Raw genomic sequence first — 25,584 nt, forward strand, 5'->3', positions numbered from 1 at the left:
AATTCCAAAAGACTCATGATGGAAAATGCTATCCACATCCAGAGTCTGAATTGAAGCATACTGTTTTCACTTTTTTTTTGTTTTTTCTTTCTCATGATTTTCCCCTTGTATTCTGATTCTTCTTACACAGCACAACTAATGTGGAAATATGTTTAGCACAATTGTACATATAACCTATCAGATTGCTTGCTATCTTGGGGAGGGGAGAGGAAAGGGAGGGAGGGAGAAAAATTTGGAACTCAAAATCTTACAAAAATGAATGTTAAAAACTATCTTTACATGTAATTGGGGAAAAATAAATTACTATTAAGGGTAAACATTATATTTCTCCAGTGCTAAGAAAAAATATCTTATATACACTAGACTTAAAAATAGGATCTTGTTCATAGTGTGGTAGAGAGGGAATGTACTTCAGAGAACATCTAGTCTTGCCCTTTATTCTACATGGGAGGAAATGGAAGCCCAAGGAGGTCATAGGGTAGATAAGAGTCATAGTAGATAAGAGCACTGGGTTTACAATCAGGAAGACCTGAGTTCAAATTTGTCCTCAGAGCTGGGTGACTGAGCAAACTATTTAACTTCTATCTGCCTCAGTTTCCACAGCTGTAAAATGGTGGTAATAGTAGCTCCTACCTTCCCAGGGTTTCTTGTGAAGATTAAATGAGCTAATAAATTAAGAAAAAAAAATTTTCAGCTCCAAATTCTCTGCCTCCTTCCACCCCTGCCCCATCCATTGGGAAGACAAGAAATATGATACCCACTGTAATATGAAGTCATGCAAAAAATTTTCCACATTAGCCATGTTGCGAAAACAGCAACAACCAACCCGGGAAAAATAAAGAAAGCAGGAAAAAATGTGCTTCGAACTGCACTCGAGTTCATCAGTTCTGTCATTGTGAATCCTTTGGATTGTTTTGGATCATTGTAGCGATCAGAGCAGCTAAGCCTTTCACAGTCTGTTATTGCTACAATATTGCTGTGATTGTGTACAATGTATTGTTAGTTCTGAAATGTACCAATAAGTGTAAAGCGCTTAGCACAGCGCAGCCCCAGGCAAAGTTTGCTAGTATTAGCTACTAACATTCGTGAACACTTGGCAAACCATAAAATGCTACCCAAGAGAGTAATAATTATTGTTGTGGTTAAAGGGACCCTTACAGCGAAGACCATTACAGTGAGAGGCTAAGGACGATTGGTGAGCGTCTTCCCAAGAGCAGGGGACCCGGAAGGAACGAAAGGGCCCCAGGCTTTCCAAGGTCTCTTTGGAAACAGTCTCTTTCAAACTTTGAAGAGACTCCCCGCTCCCTTCCTTTCCGCCCCGCCCATTCTCCGCGGCTGGTCCATTCATTGGTCTACAATCTGAGGGAAAATAAAGTGATTGGCTCCTCCCTTTTACAACTTCAGGAGTTTCCATTGGGCGGGCAAAGAGAGGAGGCGGGGTTTTCTGAGCCGTCGATCAAGAGGAAGTAGAGAAATGATTGGACAAAGCGAAGAGCAGCCGCGCTCGCCCCGCCCCCAGGCTAGTGGTCGGCTCCGCCTCGCAATTCAAACACTGAGGCGGGACGGAGGAGGGTGGGGTTGGTGGGTTTGTTGCGGCGCGGCGCGGCGTGGGAGTGCTTGGACAGTGAGTATAGGGCCCCTGCATGCCCGAATTGATTCTTCCCTTTGCGAAGGCGAGAAGGAGCCACTCTTATCTCACTTTCGATGGGCCTCCCTTTTCCCGGGCTTGGGATGAGGACGGGAGTGCCTCAGGGAGTCTCTCTGAGGAGAAGGGGGGGGGGGTTTAGAGGAGGAGTGCGCATGCGCCGTGCTCTCAGACCCTCTCCTTTTATCTTCCCAGAAGTAACCCTGAGCTGCGCGAGGCGGGAACGGGAGCGGGGCGGGGGGAGGGGGAGAGTGAGAGGGGACGCAGGGGGCGACGGGATCTCTGGGGAGTGTTGGGGAAGTGGAGCGGAATATTTTGTGAGGGCCCTTTCTACCTGCTCTGACGTCCCCTGTTCTCAGGCCCCTCCCAGCCCTGACATCCCCTGTCCTGAGGCCCCTCCCAGCCCTGACATCCCCTGTTCTCAGGCCCCTCCCAGCCCTGACATCCCCTGTCCTGAGGCCCCTCCCAGGCCTGACATCCCCTGTCCTGAGGCCCCTCCCAGCCCTGACATCCCCTGTCCTGAGGCCCCTCCCAGCCCTGCCTTTCCCTGCTCTAATGCCCCTCCCAGCTCTGACAAACCCCTGCTCTGAGGCCCCTCCCAGCCCTGCCATCCCCTGTCCTGAGGCCCCTCCCAGGCCTGACATCCCCTGTTCTGAGGCCCCTCCCAGCCCTGACATCCCCTGTCCTGAGGCCCCTTCCCAGCCCTGACATCCCCTGTTCTAAGCCCACATTCTAATGGGGGAAACATATACAAACAAATACATACAAAGCAAGCCATATACAGGATAAATAGGAAATTATCAACATGGGGAAGGCACTAGAATTAAGGGGAAACCACAGAGGCTTCCCACAAAAAGTTAGATTTAGTTCTGGGCAGGTATCCCCGGATGGCCAGATGTGGGCAGTGCCACTGGATCACAGAGCACATGGCCTGACACTGTAAGAAGGTGTGAGAACTCTGGACAGGCGGGAAAAGCTGAGGTTGAGGGGCACTGAGTGCCGAGGTGTCAGAGAGTGGCTGGAGTTTACTGAGTGAAGAATGATGTCGGTTGGATCTGTGCTTTATGAAAATCACTGGTGGCTGAATGGAGGATGGACTGGAGTGGAGAGAAGCTTGAAGCAGGCAGACCCATCAGGTGGCTATTAGAATAGTCCAGGTATGGGGCGATACTGCTCAGGGTGGGTGCCTGCCCCAGAGGGTCGCAGTGTCAGAGGAGAGAAGGTGTGTTCAAGAGAGGTTTCATTATTGTTGTTCAGTTGTTTAAATTGTGATTGACTCTTCGTGACCCCAGTTGGGGTTTTCCTGGCAGAGATTCTGGAGTGGTTTGCCATATCCTTTTAAAGATCATTTAACAGATGAGGAAACTGAGACAAACAGGGTGAAGTGACTTGCCCATGGTCACACAGCTAGTAAGTGTCTGAGGCTGGATTTGAACTCAGGTCTTCCTGACTCCAGACCCAGCTCTTTATCTGCTGTGCCATGTTACAAAGGTGAAACTGGCAGGTCTTGGCAACAACTTGGTTGTTGGGGTGGGGTGAGAGAGGGTGAGGAGTCCAGGATGACTCCTCTAAGTTTTGAACCTGAGAGATGGGAGGATGGTAATGCCCTCAACAATAACAGGTAATTATAGTCCTCCTGTTTTGGACATGTTGAGTTTCAGAGGTCTGTTAGACAAACATTTGGAGGTGACTGGAAGATAGTTGGAAATGGGAAATTGGAGGTCACGAAAGAGGTTGGGGCAGGATAGATAGATCTGAGAATCATCAGGGATGGTAATTAAATCCATGGGAGCTGATGAGAATACCAAGTGAAGTCATGTAGAGGGAGAAGAGGGCACAGGACAGGGCCCTGATGGACACATGGTTAGAGGGTGTGATTTGGAGGAGGATTCAGCAGAGGAGACAGAGAAGGAGTGGTCAGATAAATAGAAGAACAGAAGAGAATGATGTCCTGGAATCTGAGAAGAGATAGTCAAAGAGAAGAGAGTGATGAACAGTGTCAGAGGCTGCAGAGAGGTCAAGGAGAATGAGGATTGAGAAAAGGCTGTTGGATTTGGCAGCTAAGAGATCACTGGTAACTTTGGAGAGAGCAGTGCTGGTGGAGCGCCGAAGTCAGAAGCCAGACTATGAGGGGTTAAGAATAGAGTGAGAGGAGAGAAAGACCTTTAATAACAGCCTTTTTGAGGGGCGGCCAGGTGGCTCAGCGAGTAAGAGCACCCGGTTCCAGTGTCGAGATGACCTGGGGATCAAATTCTGGCTAAGATACTTAGCACCACACCCAGAAATAAGTGGCTGTGTAACCTTGAGCAAGTTACTTAACCCCCATTGCTTAAAAAAAAAAAAAATAACAGCCTTTTTGAAGAGTGTAGCTACCAAGAACAGAAGAGATACGTAGGATGATAGCTATTGGGGATGGAGGGCTCAAGTGAGGGTCTTTTTCAGGATAGGGCAGATGTGGATGGGCATGTTTGTAGGTAGTAGGGAAGGAACCACTAGAGCGGAGAGAATGAAAATGTGAAAGTGTGAGGATGCCAGAGGGGGTAATCTCTTGGAAGAGATGGAATGGAAGGGGGTCACTTGAACAGGTAGAGGCGTTAGCCTTGGTAAGGAGTAAGACTACTTCATTCAAGACAGGGATGAAGGAGAAGAGAGTGACAGAAGGCTGTGAGTGATGAGATGAGGAAGAAGGGAGAAGATGGAGCCCAAGGCAAATGGCCTCAATTTTTTCTGTAAAGTAGGAGACGAGGGTCTTAGCTGAGAGGCTGGGGGAAGGGGAGCCTTGACATTCAGTCTTCCAAGGTCCTTCTCAACTCTTGATGTTCTTTATTCTCAAGGTTCCTTCCAGCTTTGTGATTCTCCCTTCTAAATATTAACTTCACAGTTGCTGGCGTTCTGTGTTCTAACAAGTCCCTCCTGTAGCTGCCATCCTATGCTCTAAGATGCCTTCTGGCTCTGACACACAGTCTCTTACTGATGTGAATCCTGTGAACTATTGAGGTTCATGTCTGTTAAACACAAACTTGTCTGAAAACCTAGGTGTTCTTCAGGAGATGCTGAAGTTTAAATATGGCGTGCGCAGCCCATTGGCCCCCGGTGCACCGGAGCCCATCAGTAACCGGGCCTCCAGGCTGAATCTTCTTTTCCAGGTAAGCCTGCAGGTGTTCTGCTTTGTGAGCTCCATTTGTGTTCTAGGCCCTTCACGGCCAGGAATCGTGGCCTCGTGATCTGGTGGGAAGAGTGCTGGGCTTGGAATCTGGAGCCTGGGCTTCTAGTTCTAAGCCTGCCCTTTCTCTGAGCCTCACTTTACTCTTTTGTAGAGTGGAGATAATGATGCTGTTCTTGTTCACCAAAAAATGTGACTGGGCTTTTTTGTTATTTTGAAAGGAAGGAGAAAGTGATGTGAGAGAGCACTGGATTAGAAGACAGGCTTGAGTTCAAATTCTGACTCTATGATTTATTTGTTTTTGGATAGATCACTTTTCATTTCTGTCTCCTCCTTTGTAAAATAAGGAGATTGGCCTAGGTTGTCCTTAAGGGTCATTTTTAGATCCTGTATTCCTAAGAACTAACAGTGGGACAAGATATGTTATGGGAGTAATTGTAGGTACTGATTTTTAATGTATGAACAAAGATTATATTTTGAGTTTATTACTAAAATGAGTTCCTTGTATTTAATTTCTAGTACTTTGTAAATGCCTGTGTAAGAATCTGTCTGCCTTACTGTTCAAAGGGTGCATAGTACCTTAGTGTAATTTAATATAGGTAGAATCTTGTTTTAATGAATTTCATTGGCATGTCTGATATCATTTCCAAAGCCTATATAATAAGAGCTTTTGCTGATTTGTTCAAAAGAATACATTCTTTTAAAGTGGAGACCTTTGTACACTAAGTAGATGTGTTCAAAAGAATTAATATGTTTAATGCAGAATTAAATATCCTTAGGAAGGTGTCTATATAGACTATCTGTATATATAGTATGGAACTTCTGCCCTGATGTCTTATGACACGGTTGGAGCTTCTTGAACCTGAGCTCTGACAGAGCTTTCTGAGCTAGAAAGGCTTCTAGGATAGGCCCAGGAAGGACTATTTCTGCTCTCTGAGCATTTGCCTATCTAAGTTGGGAGGGCAACATCCTCAGGTTGGCCAAAGGATGGTGAATTTTTAAACTGTAGCTATGCTTGAAGACCTACTGGTCAGTCACAGAGAGGTTGTGATTCCTTTCAGTGGGCTGAATCTCCAAAATGATGAAAGATCCTTGGAGTAGTGATGCCCGGAGGCAGCAGCTGAATTGGTGATGTCATTGGTATAAGAATTCTCAGTCTACTCTGGATCTGATTCTCATCAATAAATAAGGACGAGGGTGGAAATGAAAGGAACTTGGGGGTAATTTAGGCATCAAAGGGTTCACAGATAATGAGATTCTGCAGGGGAAGTCTGCCTAGGAACTATGGGAAACTCACAAGAACTACACACTGGACATACAAAAAGAAGTGGTTCTCATAAAGTCAGAAAGGGGGAGTTGTCTAAAGAGACCCAAGAGAATGTACAGGGAACTCACTGACTGACATGTTTGAAAAGACATGTATAGAGGCAGCTGGATGTTGCAGTGAATAGAACTCTGGGCTTGTAGTTAGGAAGAGCCGACTTTGAATCAGCCTCAGACACTTACCTAGATTTGTGACCTGGACAAGTCACTTAACTTTTTTCTGCCTGAATTTCCTTGACTGTAATAGAAGGATAATAATGTCATCTGCCTCCCAGTGTCTGGAATATAGTAGGAGTTTAATAAATGCTTGTTTTCTTCCTTCCTCTCATAGAGGATTGTAACAAGGACAGGTAACAGGTAAATAGAAAAGTGTGGCTCAGTTCTGTGAGGAGTAGGATCATTGCTTCAGGGTGGAGGATGCCATGAAAATGAATGAGAGATGATAGAGATGCTTGCTGCATATTTTGCTTGTTTCTCTCTTTGAGTGATTTTTGGACTGAAAAGGACAGAACACAAATAGCTACTAGGAAGTTGATACTCAAAATTCTAAGAGAGACCTTTGTTGCCATCGATGATTTCCGGTGACCTGTCTCCACCCATGTTCTTGGTGCGGAAAGATTTGGCAGATAAAATTGTGGAGCCAGCTAGAGAGGTTTAACAAGGCTGAAGAGGAGCAGATAGGCCAGTTTTGAAACAGGGAAGAGAAGAGAATCTGGAAACCATGGGCCAGTGAATTTGATTTTGATTCTTGTCATGATTCTGGAAGAGTATCGTTATTATTAAAGGAGTAGTTAGTGAGCATCTAGAAGAAAGAAGAGTGATTGATCACAAAGAACCATCGAGAACCATCATCATCAAGAACAGCTTGTGCCAGACTTACATCTTTTCCTTTTTTTGACAAGCTTACTAGGCTGGAAGGTGAAGGGAAGGCTGTTGGTATAACTTATTTAGATTGGAACAAAGCATTTGACTGGCCAGCTAGGTGGTACCCTGAATAGAATGCCCCATGCTGGGCCTGGAGTTAGGAATACCTGAGTTCAAATGCAGTCTCATGACGCTAGCTGTATGTCCCTGGGCAAGTCACCTCACCCTGTTTGCCTCAGTTTCCTTATCTGTAAAATGATCTGGAAAAGGAAATGACAAATTGATCCAGTATCTTTGCCAAGAAAACACCAAATGGTGTCACAAATTGTCACATAAGATTGAAAAATAATTAAACAACAACAAAAAATTTGACAGTTTTTTGTGCTACTCTTGTATCTCTTGTGGATGAGGTGAAGAGATTGGAGCTAGATGATGAAATATTAGATAGATTTGGAACTGGTTGAAAAGTTGGACTCGAAAGTCATTGATGATTCAATGTCAGCTTAGAAGGAGGTTTTAGGTGGAGGGCTCCTGGATCTGTGCTGGGCATTTTTTATCAGTGACTTGGATGAAGGCTTTAATGAAGGCCTAAATTTGTAGAAGACACTAAGCAGGGAAGAATAGCTAATTTATTGGAGAAAGGAGTGGGGATTTAAAAATGTGACAGAATGATTAAGGAAGGGCCTTTGTGCAACTTCCTAGTTTGGCTGTTGAGTGATTAGATAAATGGAATTGGAACTCTGAGGGAAGCTTTCCATCCACTGTACCACACTGACTCGAATTCAGTTTATAAAATCCCTAGAAGTGATGAACAGATTTTGAAAGAATTCCACATTTGTTTTCAAATATTTTATCTGCTTTTCCTATTGTGACTGTATGTTAAATCTGGAGAGCTTAGGACAATATTGGAACCTTTGTTGTATCATCCTGATTCATTGTCCAATTTCTTCTTCTGGTTCTCTCCCTCCATTGTATTTTCTGTTTTTAAACAAAATGTTTGACATTTGTTTTACATTAATAAATAAGAAAAAGTGCCATTTCTGCACATAAAACTGTTTTTTAAATGAGGTTGCAGTAGAACATTGGAATTTTGACGTCTCCCAAGCTCTTTAAAAGGGAACCTCAAGTCTGTAATGTTATCTTAACTGTATGTAGGATTGTTCTTGCAAGAAACTCCAGGCCAGGGGCTGTTGATCTGGGGCCCATGAACTTGTTTCTTCAAAATATTTGAAAACTTTATTTCTGTAGAATTAGTTTCCTTTATAATCCCATATCTTATTTTATGCATTTAAAAACATTTTTCTGAGATGGAGTCTATTGGCTTCACTGCCAAAGGGGTCTGAAGCATAAAAAAGGTTAAGATCCTCTGCTCTAGTTAGGCAGAGTAACTGAAGCACAGAGAGGGATCGTAGGTTTAGAGTTGGAATGAACCTTGAGGGTCATCTTTAACCCTCTCATTTTTGTGGATAAGGAAACTGAGGCCCCGAGAGGTTAAATGCCCTGCCTTTGATCACAGACAGTAAATGGTGGGGCCAGGATTTGAACCCAGGTCCCATGGCTCTAGATCCAGTTCTCTTGCCATTGTACTGTGTTGCTCTGTGACGGAGTGAGTCAGTGGCAGAGCCATGGTCAAACCTGCAAGCATGGTGGCCCCCTGATCAATCTGTTTCTTAGGCTGTGAGAAGAAATTGCATTGATAAAGCCTCTAGGATCTTGTCTTTGTCAGAAAAGTAGTCGTTACTGCTGTATAGCTCAGTGAGATGTGCATTGGGGTATGTTATGTCCTAGGTAAAATGCTAAATTTACAGTCAAGCATAGCTGGATAGCAGTCTGGTTACTGTGTTCTGCTGCACGTCCTGGTTTCAGAAATCCAGCCTCATCATTTACATTTACTTCTACCTTCAGTTGACTTCCTGAATGTGATGGCCATTGGTGTTTTAAAGAGCAAACCTGCAAGATTGTCCTGTTAGTGTAGCAGTACAGTTATCTTTTGTTGGTACTGCGTAATTTACTGTATGGAGATGTTATTGATCTATGCTTTTCATTATTGACTAGTGCTCCATCTGCTGTTTTCTGTTTTTAGGGTAAAACACCCTTCATGACTCAACAGCAGATGTCTCCTCTTTCCCGTGAAGGGATACTGGATGCCCTTTTTGTTTTCTTTGAAGAGTGCAGCAGTCCTGCCCTAATGAAGATGAAGCACGTGAGCAACTTTGTCAGAAAGTGTAAGTTTGGAGTACTTTTTCTTTGTTAGAATTAATTTCAAAATTGTCCTTAAATTGGCTAATTATCCTTGGTTTTAGACTGTAGTTTTGGTTATTTGGGTACTGTCTTTATTCACATAATTTCCCCCACCTCCACCCCTCTCTTAGATATTTTTGTTCTAAAATGGGAGGGTAGGAGTAGGGTGAGAGGAAGAATTTTGTGAGTATCTGGAGCTTGGCTCCCTGCTGTTACCCTTGGCAGCCGTCATTAGTTTTGAGCTGTTCATCCACATTTAATCAAAGGCTACTCAAGTCCTCTAAGTCTTACTTGGTGACAGCAGAAGGGACTAGTGACAGAAACAGGTAACTTCTTAGTGGGGTGTGTTAGGGGGGCTGCCTTTAGCATTTCAACCCAGGATGGCTAATGTAAATATTGAAAGGATAATATTTAATCTTCTTTAATCTTTATCTTTAATCTTTAATCAAAATTATTGGTATAAATTTCCGGGTGTTGCCAGCTTTTGAACATGGATAGAAATGGTAGTGGAGGTTGAATGAAGGAGACAGCACCTGGCTGTGTTGATACTTACCTGCATGTGTCAAAGGATCTATTTGGGAAGGCATTTATTTGTTTAAGTCTTTTGATTGTGTCTATTTTTATTTTTCCATCTCCATTACAGTGTTTCTCACACTGTGGATATTTAAATGCCATAAACCAGTCCATCCACCAGCATTTCTTAAATACTAACTTTGTGTTGATCACCTTGCTGAGGATACAAAAGACAAAAAACAAAACCATCCCTGCCTTCAGGAAGCTTGCTTCCTAACTGGAGACAACATGTACATCTATAAATACATACAGAACTTATGCAAAATAAATCAAAAGTTGTTTGGGGGAAGGAAGGTGCTGACAGCTAGGTGAATCAGGAAGGACTTGATGTAGAATATGGCCTTTGTGTCTCAGAGGAAGCCAGGGATTCTCAGAGACAGTTGTGGAAAGAGGAGAGGTGGCAGGTGTGTGGCGGTTGGAACACTGAATGTGGAGTCAAGAAGACCTGGGTTCAAATCCTGCCTTAGATACTTAGTAGCTGTGTGATCCTGGGGAAAGTCACTTAATTTCTTTGGTCCTCAGTGATTGCTAACGTCTCTTCTACCTTGAGATCTATGATCCTCTAAAGTACATTCCAGGCATTTGATTGTTGCTTGAATGTTTGTTGATTGATTGGTTTATGGCATTTAAATACCCATAGTGTAAGAAACACTGTAATGGGCAGCCAGTGCAAGGGCATGGAGAAGGGAGATAGCTAGCTTGGGAAGGCCAGTTAGTTGTATTACAGAGTATGTGGGAGGGAGGAAAACGTCAGATGGAGAGGGAAAACTAGAGAAGGGAGCACATTGGGAAGAAATGAAAATACCAAGTAGAGGAGTTTGTGATTCTAGGGGTCATAGAGAGCCACTGGGATCTATGGGGTAGAGGTAACAAGTTGAGAGCGATGCTTGAGGAAAAGGTCCTTTGGAATCTTGGGGGAGGTTGGAATGAGGTAGGGAGAACAGTCAACAGGCTAGAGTGATAGTCCAGGCAAAAGGGAATGACAGGGACCTGAACCAGGGTTGTGGTGTGTATGAGCAGAAGGAAAGGACTAGACCAGAGCAGGTATGAAAGTAGAAATGAGAGTGAGGATTTGAGGAGGACACCAAGGCTGGGAAGCTGGGTCCCTGGAAGGATGACTAGTAATAGGGAAGTTCTGATGAGGGCAGTGTTTGGGGGCAAAATTAGCAAGTTCTGTCTAGTGCACATGTAGTTGGAGATGTCTGAGGATCATCCAGTCTAGATATTCACCAGGCAACTCGTGATGTGGGACTGAAGCTCAGATGAGATTAGGGATCTCTCTGTCTAGATTGGAGAAAATATGTGATAGATAATTGAACCCAAGGGAAGGAATGATATCACCAAGTAAGAAAGTGTAGAGGACAGAGCCTTGAGGTGACACCCACTCTTAGCATGACTTACAAGAGTTTGGGGCTATTGATGGTGGAGTTCTGGAGTCTCTGGAAAAAACTGGGAAGTATGTAGAGTAGTTATCAAGTGTCTAATTATACTTGGTTTATTTTTACTATTTTAGTTTGTTGACAGGAACTGTGTAAAGAATCTTTTTGTGAAGAGAGATAAGTTTGGGTAGGGTTTAGGGGAGCCCTCAGAATCCTGAAAGGATACTGGCTTTGTTGAGAAAAGCTGTTGGCTGTTCTGTGAAGCCAACAGAGTTGGCAGTCACTGGCATCAAATCAGAACCAAGTTCATTTAGACTCAGGTATTAATAACTTTGTCCCGTATGTAACAGAGGTTGTTATTATGGACGGGCAATGATAAAATCAGGTTCAACTGAAAAAATTGCAGGGACTTATATCTCAGGGAATATAACGCAAAACTCAAATCCTTGATTTGAAAGGAACTTGGGAAATTAGAATGGCATGGTTTTATCATGTTTTAAACAAAAAGATCAAGGCTTTGCTTCACACCTATCAGATTGGCTAACATGGCAAAACAAAAATGAGAAATGTTGGAGAGGATGTGGGAATGTTGGAACTCTAAGTCATTGTTGGTGGAGCTATGAGCTGATACAACTGTTCTGGAGAGCAATTTGGAACCATGTCCAAAGGGCTTAAAAATGTGGTGGCCATGAACTGGAAATCAAGGGGATGCCCATCAGTTGGGGAATGACTAAAACAAGTTGTGGGATGTAATGGGATACTGTTGTGCTATGAGAAATGATAAGCAGGCGACTTCAGAGAAACCTGGAAAGACTTAAATGAACTGATGCTGAGCAAGGGTAGCAGAACCAGGAGAACATTATACACAGTAACAGCCACAATGTGCGAGGACAGATTTTGATAGACTTAGCTCTTCTCAGCCATGCAAGGAACTAAAAGCATAATGGTCCGAAGAACACAAGATGGAAAATGCTAGTCACATGCAGAGAAAGAGCTATGGAGTTGGAATGCAAAACGAAGCGGACTATTTTCTTTTTTGTTTTCTTTTCTTTTATTCTTTCTCATGGTTTTTCCCATTCGTTATAATTCTTCTATGCAACATGACTGATGTGAAAATGTGTTTAATAGAAATGTATGTGTAGAGCCCATATCAGATTGCAAGCAGTCTTGGGGAGGGCGAGGGAGAAAATTTAAAACTTATGGAAATGATTGTTGAAAACTAAAAATAAAAAATTAAATTAAAAAAATAAAAATAAAAAAGACAAAAAAATATCAAGGCTTTGCCCGCAGAAGTGACAAGGCCTTCCCAAATATCATATATTTGGATTTTGCTTATGGAAGTGTTGTATTCTAGTATTTCTGGTTCAGCGGTTAACCACGCTCAAAATGTTATGTGCAGAAGAGAGTACTCTGATTCACCATGAGTAGAAGTTTTTTTGAGTTATTTTTTCTAGTAGTTATGTGTTTATTCTGGTGCAAGAGCATAAACCTACTTGGTTGTCTTTGTGACTAAGCTCAAGTGTTCGCAGGATGGCTAGCCACGATTGAAGTTGTAGTCGTAGATGTAGAAGTGAGTCCTTGGCACTTTTGAGTTGTAAGGAGGATGGGAGTGAAAGGGGGACCAGAATCTGCGGGTCCCCCCCCCCCAACTTGATAACCTATTCCAAGGTCCAATAGTATTGATTCTGAAGTATCTAGTTTTGATTACTTATGTTACTCCTCCCCTTTTTTAGTGCAGCTAATTGAGAACTAACCTTGTGAATGTATGTTCAGCAGGTGCCTGCTGTGTACTAGCTAGCTTAGCCTAGTTTACTGTGGGCACTGATAGATTAAGACTTCCCAGACAGGATTTCTTCTGGGAGTCAGTGCTAGTATTTAGGCACTAAGAAATTTTTTTTTAAAGTTTCTAAGGAGTAAAAAATTAAAAGAAAAGATGCAGCATGTTTGCATGGGGCACTGGTTTCTAACCTCAGGCTCTTTGACAGCCTTCAGAAGGAGGGGCTTGAAGAATCCTTAGAAAAGGCCCAAAGGGGGAGCTGCACAAATGTGACCAAGGCACTTCTAGGATCATTTGTATGGGGCAGGTGGCAGGCTCCTCACTCACCCCTTCATCTTTCCCTTTCTTTGTGCTCCAGTTCGAGCTGAGCCTAGAGTTCCACTGGAGTATGAGGTGTGGCATCTCAGGGGAAGCCCCTCAGTGGTGCCCGCCCTTCCACTACCCAAACCCCAGCTGTGCTGTCTGGTGGTTTGAGCTGTTGGGATAGTAGAGTGACAACAGGTAGGAGCAGAAAGAAGGAAGGACACTTCTGTAGCTGTGCATTCTGGTTAAGGATGTACCAAAATCACCAAGCTACATGGTAGTCCAGAAGGCTAAAGTTAAATGTCACTATGCATGTTTTCAATCTCACAGTAAAAGACTAGACTCAGGGAAGGAATTAGGAATATGTTTAGGAAAGAGATGTCAGCGAGTAGAGATGTCTGCTAGCCAATTCATATATTGCAAATAACAAATATGTATTGGTGGCTTGGAATAAGGGTTTCCATTTTCCCTCTCTTCCTCTGTCCCCAAAAAGAGAGGGAGGAATTATTGAAAGTGATTCACAGAGGGCAAAACTTTGGGACTAGTGGGCAAAACATATTTAGCCTGAGTGGAAAGAAGCTAGAAGCAGAGTGAAACTTATTGTGAAAGACAAACATTGGTAGAAACTATATTTTTTAGGTAATAGTATTAAACTGGACAAAATGCTGTTATGAGTATTTGTTTAAATATTGTGTTGCAGCCTACAGATAGAAAGGGAAAAAAGCATGATGTGTTTTCCTTGTCTATTTTCTGACTATGTGGGGTTCAAATTATAGCTACCATGGAAACTTCTTTTGAATTCTGGGAACACTTAGTAGTTTTAACATAACATCATATGAAAACACTTTTATACTTATTTTATATGCTTTATTTTATTCATGACTTTGATGAGGAAGTAAAGTGACTGTCTTTTGACAGCCTGGAAACACCTAATAGCACTTTCTCCCTTAGTAAAGAGATATTTGTTTCAGTCACCTTACTTGTTTAGAAGTAACTGTTCTATCTTGTGCAGATTCAGAGACCATCGCTGAATTACGGGAACTCCAGCCTAGCCTGAAGGACTTTGAAGTAAAAAGTCTGGTGGGCTGTGGTCACTTTGCTGAAGTGCAGGTAGTAAGGGAAAAAGTCACTGGGGACATCTATGCCATGAAAGTGATGAAGAAGAGGTCTTTGTTGGCGCAGGAAGAGGTATGACCATTCTTTATGTATAATTTCCTATTTGATAGCAAAATTTTAAGAGACTGATAGTTATGCAATGATGGTTCCTGAGGTCAACCAAGTAGATTTTGCCTCATGAACTTAGATTTAGGTGTAGTTGTATGGGCAAAATCTTTCTTGGTTCCTAACATTCTTTAGCTCTTTTCAAGGATCATAGGTCCCCTAGGGTGCTTTATAAACATTCTTGTCATTTCATTTTATTATATAATCTCTTTGGCCTTTAAAAAAGGGGATGTTATTACAAATGATTCATGTAGCCATCTTCTTTAGAGCTAGAGAAATCTTGTCAGCTCAGTTAGGTACTGTTTGTTTTTGTTTGTTGGCTGTGTGTGAGATTTAACAGGCATTTGGGAAAGTTAAATATAATTTGTGTTTATTATGTGGCCAGGTAATCTTTTGCTTGATAGGAAGCTGTATCTTCTGTGTTATGGTAGTTCTTGTAAACAAAGCTGCTGTCTATAGACAGATATTTGAGTAAATTAATAGGCAGTGTTCCAAGAGAGGTGGCCCTCTGTTTACAGGTTGAGATCTTGGCCTTTTAGCTAGGAGGTTCAGAATGTCCTTTGTGTTCCAGGTGCTTCTGTGGCCCTGTTTGCAAGCTGTAAAGCGTGTAGAAAATGTGATTACTATTCATAAGCTTTTTTTTGTAATCTTTGTGGGAGTGATGGAAAAACATAAGCAAAAATGTATAACGATAAATAAACACAAAGATATAGCTTCACAGCTGACTGACTACCTGGTAGAAAGGAAGAATAATTATTGAACTAATGTCAGAGGGCATACGTGAATATAGAATGGTGGCTGGATTGATTAGAGCTGTAGTGATTTGATCCAGGGGAGAGAATTGAGGAGGGCAGGGCATTCCAGGTAAGAAGAAGAGGGTGTGTGAAATTTGGCAGGTGGGAGTAGTACTGTATGGAAAAGATGGTAAGTAGGTTTTCTTGGATTTGGAAGTCAGCCACATACAGGTGTCAGTTAGCTAACTGAAACCAATGGATTAATTTCCTAAGAGAGTGAATATAGGGGAAGAGCTATTTGTGTGGAAAAGATGGAGAGATGTGGGATTTAGATCAGTGCTAAACAGATCCTTATAGGCTTCTTGACACAGAAAACCACAAATTACATTCATTATGTTGTATTTTTATTTATTTTGTTACACATTTCCCTATTACATTTTAATATACTTTAGGCAGCATTCTGGGGTCCTGAGTTTGATACCTCTGACTTAGATGATAGTACAGTTAGATGGAGTTGGAACAGGCTGGCTGGACAAAGACAAATAGTATAGTTTTTAATCTTTTATCTATCTTTTAATCTTTTTCTGTTTTTATCTGTCTATCATTTTGGAAGGTGGCTTTGAGTAATATATACCCTAGGGATCTGTTTTTGGCCCTGTGTTATTTTTATTATTGTCTTGGATAAAAGCATAGATGTCATGGTTGTCAAATACAAGGAACTAGGAGGTCTAGCTAGCATGTTGAATAACAGAGGACTCCAAAGGATCTTGGGAGGCTAGCACATTGCGTTGTATCTAATAAAATGAAATTTAAAAGGGATAAATAGAAAATTTTGCACTTGAGTTCCAAGGAGAGGTAGAAAGGATCCAAAGATGCTAAATATTTGTAGTAGCTCTTTTTGTGGTAGCAAGTTCTGGCAATACAGGAGCTTCCCATCTACTGGTCAATGACTAAGTAAATTGTGGTACATGAATATAGTGGAATATTATTCCCCTGTAAAAATGAAAAATACAAAGAATTCACAAAAACATTGCAAGACATATATTGATGCCGAGGCATGTAAACAGATCCAGGAAAATGATATACAGTGAGCACAACGGTTTACATGGAAAGAACAGAACAAAATTGAATGATCTATAATTAGAGTGACCGATGAGATGACAGATGAGAAAATGAACCTCCCTCCCTTCTTTGCAGGGGTGGGGGACTCTTGTTATGAAACATCACATTTGCTGCAGGCTCAGTTGATGGTGTGTTGGTTAGTTTTGCTGAACTGCTTTTTTCTCCTTTTAAATTTTGTGTGAGAGGAGGGACCTATTCAGAATGAAGGTAAAGTAAAAAAAAAAACCAAGATATCAAAACAAAAGAAAATTTCATTTAAAAAACAGATGCGAAGACTTGGAGTGAGTCTTGCCCAGAGCCAAAAAGAGTGAAGTAGTTAGAAGGTAATAAATGGAGGTTAGTAGAATATGCAAGGCTGATTGGTTTTAGGGAGAGCCCTCAAAGCCAACTGGTGATGCTGGAATGCCTTGCCTATGCCAGATGTACAGTGTCTTATATCTTTGCATTAGTAAACATTTGAATAAAACAAGATAGATTACTAGGATCAAGCAAAGAGGTAAGTGATGGGGAGAAGATGGAGAGTGCCAATGGTTTCAAGGAACTTGGCTCAGAAAAGGAAAAAAGAGAACAGTTGGAAGGAACAGTGAGGCCATGTGATGGGACCTTTGCTCTGCCCCCTCTTATTTTAGGGCAATGAGATCTTTTTAGAATTTGGGGCCAGATGTATGTGCTAGAAGGCAGAGGAACAGCCTTGCTAAGTCCATTTTGAGGGTGTGTTTGCTTAAAAAGTGTTTTTTCTCTTGTAGGTTTTATTTTTTGAAGAAGAACGAAGCATCTTATCTAGGAGTACGAGTCCTTGGATCCCTCAGTTACACTATGCATTCCAGGACAAAGAGAATCTTTATCTGGTGAGCCTAGATTTTGTCTTCATCCTGTCTTGGGATCGGTCTAGTTTAGTGACACTTAGATGGAGGCTGTCTGTTTGTATGTGGCGCTTCCCTGTGCAGACGATGGCATGCTGAGGCCTTGGGGTCCAGTGTGACTCTGCAGAGCATTCAGGAGTCATGTGACTCTTTTGGCTAATGGTGATTGTGTGTGTGGCTCCTGAGTTACCTGAGATAACCATTGACGTGGGCGTGGTTACGCTTGGTCTTCTTGTGGTTATTGTATCTGGTTACCACAAGTGCAGATCATTGCACATTTTCATTTGAGGCCTTTTAAACCCCCCCACAGATTTCACACATGAAATGATGATATTCCTGGCATATGTAAATCTGTGACCTATGGTGACTGCTTTAAACATTAATCTAGTGTGTCAGGTTTTTTTTTCCCCATGTAGGATTTTATGAAATTTTAGAATATGTGCTGATTTTTAGTTTGTTTTGTGTTTATAGAATTTATTAGTTGCAGAATGTAACCATATAATAAAATAGCCTTTTTTGGGAACTAAAAAAGTATTCGTTTTATACGAAAAAACAAACTTAATAAACATTAAACTCTAAATTATATCTCAGTTCTATTTTTGTTTACATAGATATGTTTTGACATTATGATTATTTTGTATATACTATCTATTTCATCCCTTTTTCCTGTGACATTTCATAGAATTAGTGGAATATTTTAAAGGCCCTTTAGAACTTTCTCTGAGGAACTCTTGCAGTTGAGTTTTGAGTCGTGAGTTCAGTCCATTTTCTGACTTGGCATTACTATCCCATTTCTCGTAATAGCTCTTCTGTAGGTTAGCCCATTTGGAAGCAGCCTCACTTAGAGCCGGGTGTTGCTTAGTTAAGACTTAAATAGCTTCATATGAAGAGTTGGCTGCTCAGGAGCTTTGCTTACCCTCCCTAGCAGTGATCCCTTTCTTTAATAGATTGTTATTGTTTGGTTTGCAGCTTGTTTCATCCTTGAGTTGTTTAGTTTCTAGTTTAAACTGAAGGGTAGCCTAGAAATTGTTATTGGTCTATGTACTATAAAAACATTAAGCTGAAACTGGATTCTGTGGTAATGAAATCCATGGGAGCTGATGAGATTTACTCTAGAGGGAGAGGGGAAGACCCAGGACAGAGCCCTGAGGGACACCTACAGTTAGAGGGGGTGATCTGGACGAGGATCCAGCCAAGGAGACAGACCAAACGATGCGTCTTTATGTGGTCACATACATTTCGTGTCTGAGCCAGGATCGACATGTGGTTCCCTGACCCCAAGTCCAGGTGTCTTTCTCCCGTATCATTATCCTACTGTCCATTTTCCCTCCAGGATCTCCCTGTGGTATGGGTATTGTCTCTGTTCCAAAGCCGTAGGTGTCTTACTCATCACATGGTGCATCAAAATCTTGGCTTTACCATTCTTGTCTTCACAACTGCCCGTTGTGTTTTTCTTCTGGTTACTGACATTTTAGGGTGCTTGCCTCACAATTTTAGTACACTTTCTTGGTGTGTTGTCATTTTGGAGCATTTTCTTTCCATGATTCATAGAATTCTGATGTTCAGATTTTTGTGTAGTTCTATGAGCACTCAGAAGTTTCTCCTTGGATAAGCAGTTTTTGGGTGTTTTGGTTGTCTCAGCATATTGATACTGGTGCAATAATATTTTTGCTCATACTGATTTATACTACTAAAAATGTGTGTATATAGACACACAAACACACATACACATTCACAGTACACCTATATATACATACACCTACACATATACGCACCCTTATATATATAAAAGCACGTATTGGCACACATGGGCAAGATACATGTAAACAAAAACAGTGCTTGTGTATGTACACATAGATATACACGTAATTTGCATGTGTGTAGTGGATAGAGGACCGACCTCAAAGCCAGAACGCCCTGTGTTTGGTCTTGCCTCTGATAATGATGGCAGTGTGACGTGTAGCATGGCTTTTAACCTCTCTTAGTGTGTTGGGCTGCTCACTTGCTCTCTGATCCCATTGCTGGCTCCTTCTCAGCTTAGGAGCTTGAGCCTGAGGCCCCAGGTGATCTCTCTATGTGGCCTATAATGGGCTGTGACTTAGGAATGCCAGCATGAGCAGCACCCAGCCTGCCAGGTGCTTGTGGAAGTGATCAAGGACTTCATCCAGTGTTTTCACAAAACTATACCAGACCTTTTCCACCAAAAGGCATATGAGCTGCAAGCCACCAAGTCTTTTGTGGTGCCATTGACCATGAGGTGTGTGACATGCAGGGCATCTGCCGAAACAGTTGGACTGAGAATCCCTCTGGCCAGAGCCTGAAGCTATCCCCCACAGGTTGGCGCTGATGTAGCATTCCTGATCTTGTGCAAGGACCTTGGTTACACTCTGGAGCGGCCTTCACTGGAGCAGAGGTTTGAGTCTTATTGTAAGCACCTTACATAGTCTCTTCTCAGTGCTGATGGGCCTTGCTCCTCTTAACCTGTCCTGCTGGTGACTGTGGGTTGTCATCGATGAATTCATTCACCAGTTTCAGTCATTCAGTCACCAACAATGCAAGATGCCACAAAGTTGTTCTAGTCAGGTGACTGACTCCCTTTATTCCAACTCCAAGATCTGGAGTGCTCATAGCATCATCAGTGTGCTTCATTCGATATATTTCTTATTAATTTTATTACTATTTCCTAATTACATGTAAAATTTTAAACATTAATTTAAAAAAAACTTTGAGTTCCGAACTCTCTCCTTCCCTTCTGTCCCTCTCCCACTTGAGAAGCAAGCAATTTGATATTGATTATACATGTAGAGTCATACAGGACATTTCCATATTAGCCATGTCACAAAAGAAGACAGACCAGAAACCAAAACAAAACAAACACTCTCTGCATTCAGTTGATCATTTTTCTCTCTGGAGGTGGATAGCATTTTTCATCATGGGTCCTTTGTCTTAGATCATTGTCTTGATCAGAGTGGCTTCAGTCTTTCACAGCTGATCAGTCTTGCAGTATTATTGTTTACTGTGCACAATGTTCTCCTCACTTCACTCTGCATCAGTTCATATAAGTCTTGCTAGGTTTTTCTGAAACCATTCCCCTCATCATTTCCTATAGCACACTAGTATTCTATAACAATCACGTACTACAACTTGTTCAGCCATTTGCCTATTGATGGGCATTCCCTTGATTTCTAATTCTTTGCCACCACAAAAAGAGCTGCTAGTAATATATTTGTATATCTAAATCCTTTTGCTTTTTTACTTTGATCTCTTTGGGATACAGACCTAGTCATGATATTGCAAGGTCCAAAGGCATGCACAATTTTATAACCCTTTGGGGATCATTCCAAATTATAATGAAGTATTGTCCCGAGATGGATCCCTTGATTCAAGGCATGAACATTTTTTTACAACCCAGTGCTCTAAGCTGGGTGATAGAGTATATAGCTTATTCTGGGTTTTGGTGTTTGGAAATAATACTGCTGCCTACTCGCCAATTAATACAGTTGATCACTTTTTGCTGTAACAGTCTTTAACTGTTCTGATAAATAAACTATCAATAACTATATCCATATAGCACTTAAAGGTCTACAAAATCCTTTCCTCACAATAATCCTGTGAAGGAGCAAGTATAAGTTGTATTACCTTTCTTTCACAGGTGAGGAAACTAAAGTTCAGAGAGATTTATTTAGCAACTTGGCCAGCATCATATAGCTAATGTCAGAGCTGCATTTGCAACCTGCTTCCTGAATCCAGAGCCAGCGTCTGTGTTCCTTTATCACACTGGTTCCCAGGCCTGTGGGCCAGTCATCAGACTGTTTCTCTGTTTGCATCCCTGGAAGATGGCCTAGAGTAGCAGTGGTATGCTGATGTGGTTACAGTGAAATCGATTTTTTAACAATTCTAACCCATGCCTTTACCAACTTTTGTTTGTATGGCAATCATTCTCCACAACAATGATCCTGGTGTTGTTATTTATAATTTATAGAACTGTGCATTTGAGGTTAGTGTAAAATTGTCAAAATGATCCAGTTTTAAATTGGTGTTTTAGCCAGTGCAAGCATCCTTATGTCTTTTGCTCTAAATCCAGAAATGGTTCTGTTTTCTGTGTCCCTATTCTTCTGTTTTTTTTTTTTTTTAAGAATTTTATCCCTTTTGCCTTTATATCAAATTTGTTTCCCAACCTGACCTTCTCTTCTTTTCTCTACATGGTGAGCCATCCCAGATTGAAGTTCAGTAAAATGAACCATTTTGTCACTGCCTTCCCTTCCCCTTGCCATGCCTGGAATGCTCTCCCTCCTAACGTGTGACTTCTAAAACCTCTAGCCTGCTTTAAGAGGCAGTTGAAGCATTGTTTTCTCCAGGAAGCCTTTTCTGGGCTCCCCAGCTTTCAGCATCATTTCTTCAGGTTATTTTCCCTCTAGTCTTTATTTGTCTTGTATGTTCTGCTTTAAATGGGTTGTCTCCCTCATTAGAATGTAAGCTACTTGAAACCAGGGACTGTTTTTGCTTTATCTTTGTATCCCCAGTGTTTAGCACAGTGCCTGGAGCCTAGTGAGCACTTACTAAAGAAAACAAAATCTTTGTTATAAGAGATTACTCTTGAGGTAGGAGGCAGCCTGGGAAATGTAGGTGTGAGAGACATCCTTAGTCCAGGTATAAACAATATTTGTTGGAAAGCCAGGAAGGTTTTCATTACATAGATTGCATTTCATTGCATTTATTCTTTCTGAATAAATGGGTACCTCCCTTAAGTGTACAGGGACTCAGACAAATGTGAGCCCTTTTATACTGTTTCCATTCCAATTTCCTGCCTTGTTCTCCACTGACTAGGTGCAACCGCCTGAACTGCCCCTGTCATCAAGCATGGGTACACGCCTCTAACCCCTACCTGATCAGAACCCTGGCTCTGCTAGATCACAGCTCTGACTTTCATTCTGCTGTCACTCAAAGATAGGAGTACTTTAATCCTGTGGAAACAAAATTCCTCCCATTGTTTCCCCACATAGGTCATAGAAAAACAAAAGATATGAATAAAGATCTATTGAAAATGATCAAAATATATATTTGCTATTTTGATCTCTGATGTAAGATTGTTAGGTATTTTTTTCTCTTTTTTTTGTGGGGGAGGGAGCAGGGGGTTAAGTATTCTAAAAGTATATCATCCATCAACTTTGCCATTGCTCCTGTATACTAGAATAGAGTATTTGGAAGACAACTGGCCATCAGGTGGAAGCTAGGCTTGGAGTATTGGTTCCTGTTTTGTGTTTGGTCTCTCAGGAGACTCTAGCCTTTTCCTTTTCAGTTTTCTCATTGGTAAAATGAGATATGAATACTTCTTATAGACCTCAATTCAATTGCTAAGTGTGTTATTACCTTAAGGAATTCTTGGAGTTCTCACTGCCTTTGAAATAGTAGTTTTGTGTCTTGGTCTTTTGAGACATCATATTACCATAAGTGCATTTACTATGCGAGGAGCTGAGATGTGGAATCCTAGGAAGGAGCCATGGTGATGACCTCCTGCTCATGGGAGACAAAGCTGTGACTTGTAAAAATTTAGAATGAAGCCCTTCCAAGCTCACAAGCCATAAAGATTTGGGGTTTGGGGCTTTTCGCTTTTTTTTTTTTCGCTTGGGCATTTTATGTAAAAAACAGACTGGTCTCAAAACCAACAAAGCAAGGAACTCCACACAGCGAAGCCTTTCATGGCAGTTTAGAACTGCAGTGTTCATTACCGAGGAAAAGATGACCAGATATCACCAAAATACATTACTGGCTAATCAGTGGCACAAATGGATAATTTATTACCTGTCATCCAGATTATTCTGCAGCGATTGTGAAGAGGGGGTCCCTGTAATGTCTTGTTCTGGCTTGGTGGTACCCCTTGTTTCTTGAAGGTCATGGGCCTAGTGGAATGTAAACTATTTGACAGGTTCTTTGAGGTTCAAAAGATTTTTGAGTATGGATTGAATAACAGCTTGTGTGTCTGTTGTACAAGGCCCAATCTAGTTTAGATCACTCACGACAAGAAGACTTGACCACTAGTCGGAGGTCTTTTTGGCCTCACTAATTTGTGAGACAGAGTTAGTGGATTCTCTGATCTAGGAAGACCTGCCTTGTTGTGGCTTGTACTTGACACATCACCCACATGCCTCTCCAGTCACTTCCCTCACGCCTGAAACTCTCTCCCTTCTCGCCGAGAAATAGCAGCTGTGGCAAAGGAGGATTGCGACCAGGTTCAGAGGGTGTGCTGGAAATAGTGGAATTGCCAGTTCTGATATAAGAAGGGCACTTAGCATTGGTTAGCACAAGTGGTTCTTATCATGAACATCATTTATATTTCATTAGTTCTTCCTGGTACCAACATAATCAATCCTTCCTTTTCAGAGATGCTGTTGGTGAAATTCCTTTCCATGTGCTTGGGTGTGGTTGGAAGCATCAGCTTAGGATCTGCAGTCTTACTCACCCTGAGCAGATGCAAAATTTGCCCTTTTATTAGTATCTACAGCTGCTGTTTGAAAGAACCAGTTGGAAGTGTGCTCCAAAAAGAGCAAGTCCGTTGCAAGAAGCGAGCTGCATGACAGGCGGCTTGTCAGCCTGCTGGGGCTTCTCAGTGATCTCACATGTTGCTTCCTACTGTATTTAATTGAAAACAGTTATCTCATTTGCTACCACAGCATCCCTCTGAACTAAGGAGAAGCAGGGGCTAGTCCTATTTCACAAGTGTAGAAACCGAGACTTTAAAATCATTAATGATGAAAAATCAGAATGTGAGCTCACCCCAGAGTTCTGCTGTTTTCTGTTTAAAGAACCATTACTGGGGGAATGGGGGAAGAAAATATGCTTAAGAAAGAGAGTAGGTTGCTCTAAGGTTTTGGTAGAAAAAAGATTTTGTGTGGGAAAAGAAAACAAAGGAAGAAAAGCTTGAGGCAAAAAACAGCCCCAGGGGACAGTAGGAACAAAGGGGAAGGGCTAGTATCAGAGAAAATAACCAGCAGCATCTACGGGGTTGAGTTCCATCCTCCTTGAAATTAGGGACTTAGACTGAATGAGCCCCAAAGTCCCTTTCAGCTTGAAGACTATGTAAGCTATAAACCTCAAAACATTTCTGCCCTTCCAGCTGGTGATTACCCTCTCAGGGATCAGGGTACCCAGCTGTTGTTTCTGCAGCCTGGCATAGTGTTGTTTTTCAGATGCCATGCATTGGCTTTATTTGGGGCCTTATTTGTTGATGATCTCCATCCTGCCGTTCCTCACCCAGGGGATTGAATGAGAGAATGTTTGTGAGGTGCCCAGCACAGTGCCTGGGGCACCCTGATCAGCACTCAGTGAGACTTGTTGGTGACACTGAGGACATGGTTGAAGAAGCCAGACATGGTGCCTGTGGTAATTCCTGGTTTAGCAGCTGCACAAGGTTAGCATGATCCATCACCGATCTTTGGTCTGGAGTTTGCTGCTCTGGCACCATGTACTACCAGCTTCTTGTAGGACGTGCTGGTTTGGTCATCTTTCTTCATTTGGGGGATATCTCCAACACCTATCAGTGTCTTGGGCGTAGTACGTACTTAATAAATGTTTGTTGAACTTATTGAGCACTGTGAATTGATGGACAGTATCTAAATATAGAATTTAAGTACAACTTTCCACTCTACATTTTTGCTAAAAACACTCTCTCACCCCTAAACCAGGACCACTTAGACTGTACATGTGGTTTCCATCATGAGTGTTGGTTTGTGGCTTTGATTGTGTTGTTTTTTGTTGCTGTGCTGATTCTTCCTGGAAGTCCATGATCTATTGAGCGATAGATTGTAGGAACATTCCAGGAGCACAGGTGTTTAATATTTGTGGCCTGCAGAGTCACACAATTTCCCTGATATCAGAAAGTACAGTTTAACACTGATTTCTAGATCTATGTGGAATCCTCCAGCATAACCAACTTCAAGGGAAAGGTTGATGAACCCAGCCGCACCGCTGAAGTCTTTCTCATTCTCTGGGCATGGAGTATGGTCCAAAAGGCATCATCTGCTCTGGGGTGATCAGCAGTGCCCTTGTAATATGCCTTTGTAACTTGCTTAGTAGCCCAGAACAGAGTTTTGCTATTCTGACTACTGGAATTTTCAACTAGAATTAATTTTGGTTAGATGATTTAAGTGAAGATCACTAGGTATTTCCACATTTACTTCACATGATGTGAGGCTTGCTTTCATGGAAACGGCTGTTTTGGTGTCAGCAGCTTATTTTCTGTAGGGATGCCCTCTTCTAGAAGCCTGAAAATGTAATAGGAAGTTACATGTGACATGGGTAGACCTGCCTCTTGGAAAAATCATGGTGTGTTTCTTTCTTATGTCTTTCAGAAGGTGTATTTCTCTTTGAAGGAAATGT

The 25,584-nt window shown here is 41.9% G+C and overlaps 1 protein-coding gene across 3 annotated transcripts in view; it reads left to right on the forward strand.

Moving 5' to 3' along the window:
- The first annotated feature begins 1,524 nt into the window (after positions 1 to 1,524).
- The window catches only part of CIT (citron rho-interacting serine/threonine kinase), a 177,241-nt gene continuing 153,181 nt past the window's right edge, over positions 1,525 to 25,584 (forward strand). For 2 of the 3 annotated variants that reach the window (XM_069081488.1, XM_069081489.1), the window contains exons 1-5: positions 1,525 to 1,624; positions 4,682 to 4,791; positions 9,079 to 9,220; positions 14,281 to 14,456; positions 17,092 to 17,193. In XM_069081488.1, the coding sequence (XP_068937589.1) occupies positions 4,696 to 4,791; positions 9,079 to 9,220; positions 14,281 to 14,456; positions 17,092 to 17,193 (516 nt within the window). In that variant the 5' untranslated portion in view covers positions 1,525 to 1,624; positions 4,682 to 4,695. The remainder of the gene's footprint in view (positions 1,625 to 4,681; positions 4,792 to 9,078; positions 9,221 to 14,280; positions 14,457 to 17,091; positions 17,194 to 25,584) is intronic. The other variant, XM_069081490.1, reaches the window with a different exon arrangement.

The sequence above is a fragment of the Petaurus breviceps genome, unplaced genomic scaffold (assembly GCF_028583685.1).
Source record: "Petaurus breviceps papuanus isolate PSGF00001 unplaced genomic scaffold, PetGlider_PUasm1.0 99, whole genome shotgun sequence".
Lineage (NCBI taxonomy): Eukaryota > Metazoa > Chordata > Mammalia > Diprotodontia > Petauridae > Petaurus > Petaurus breviceps.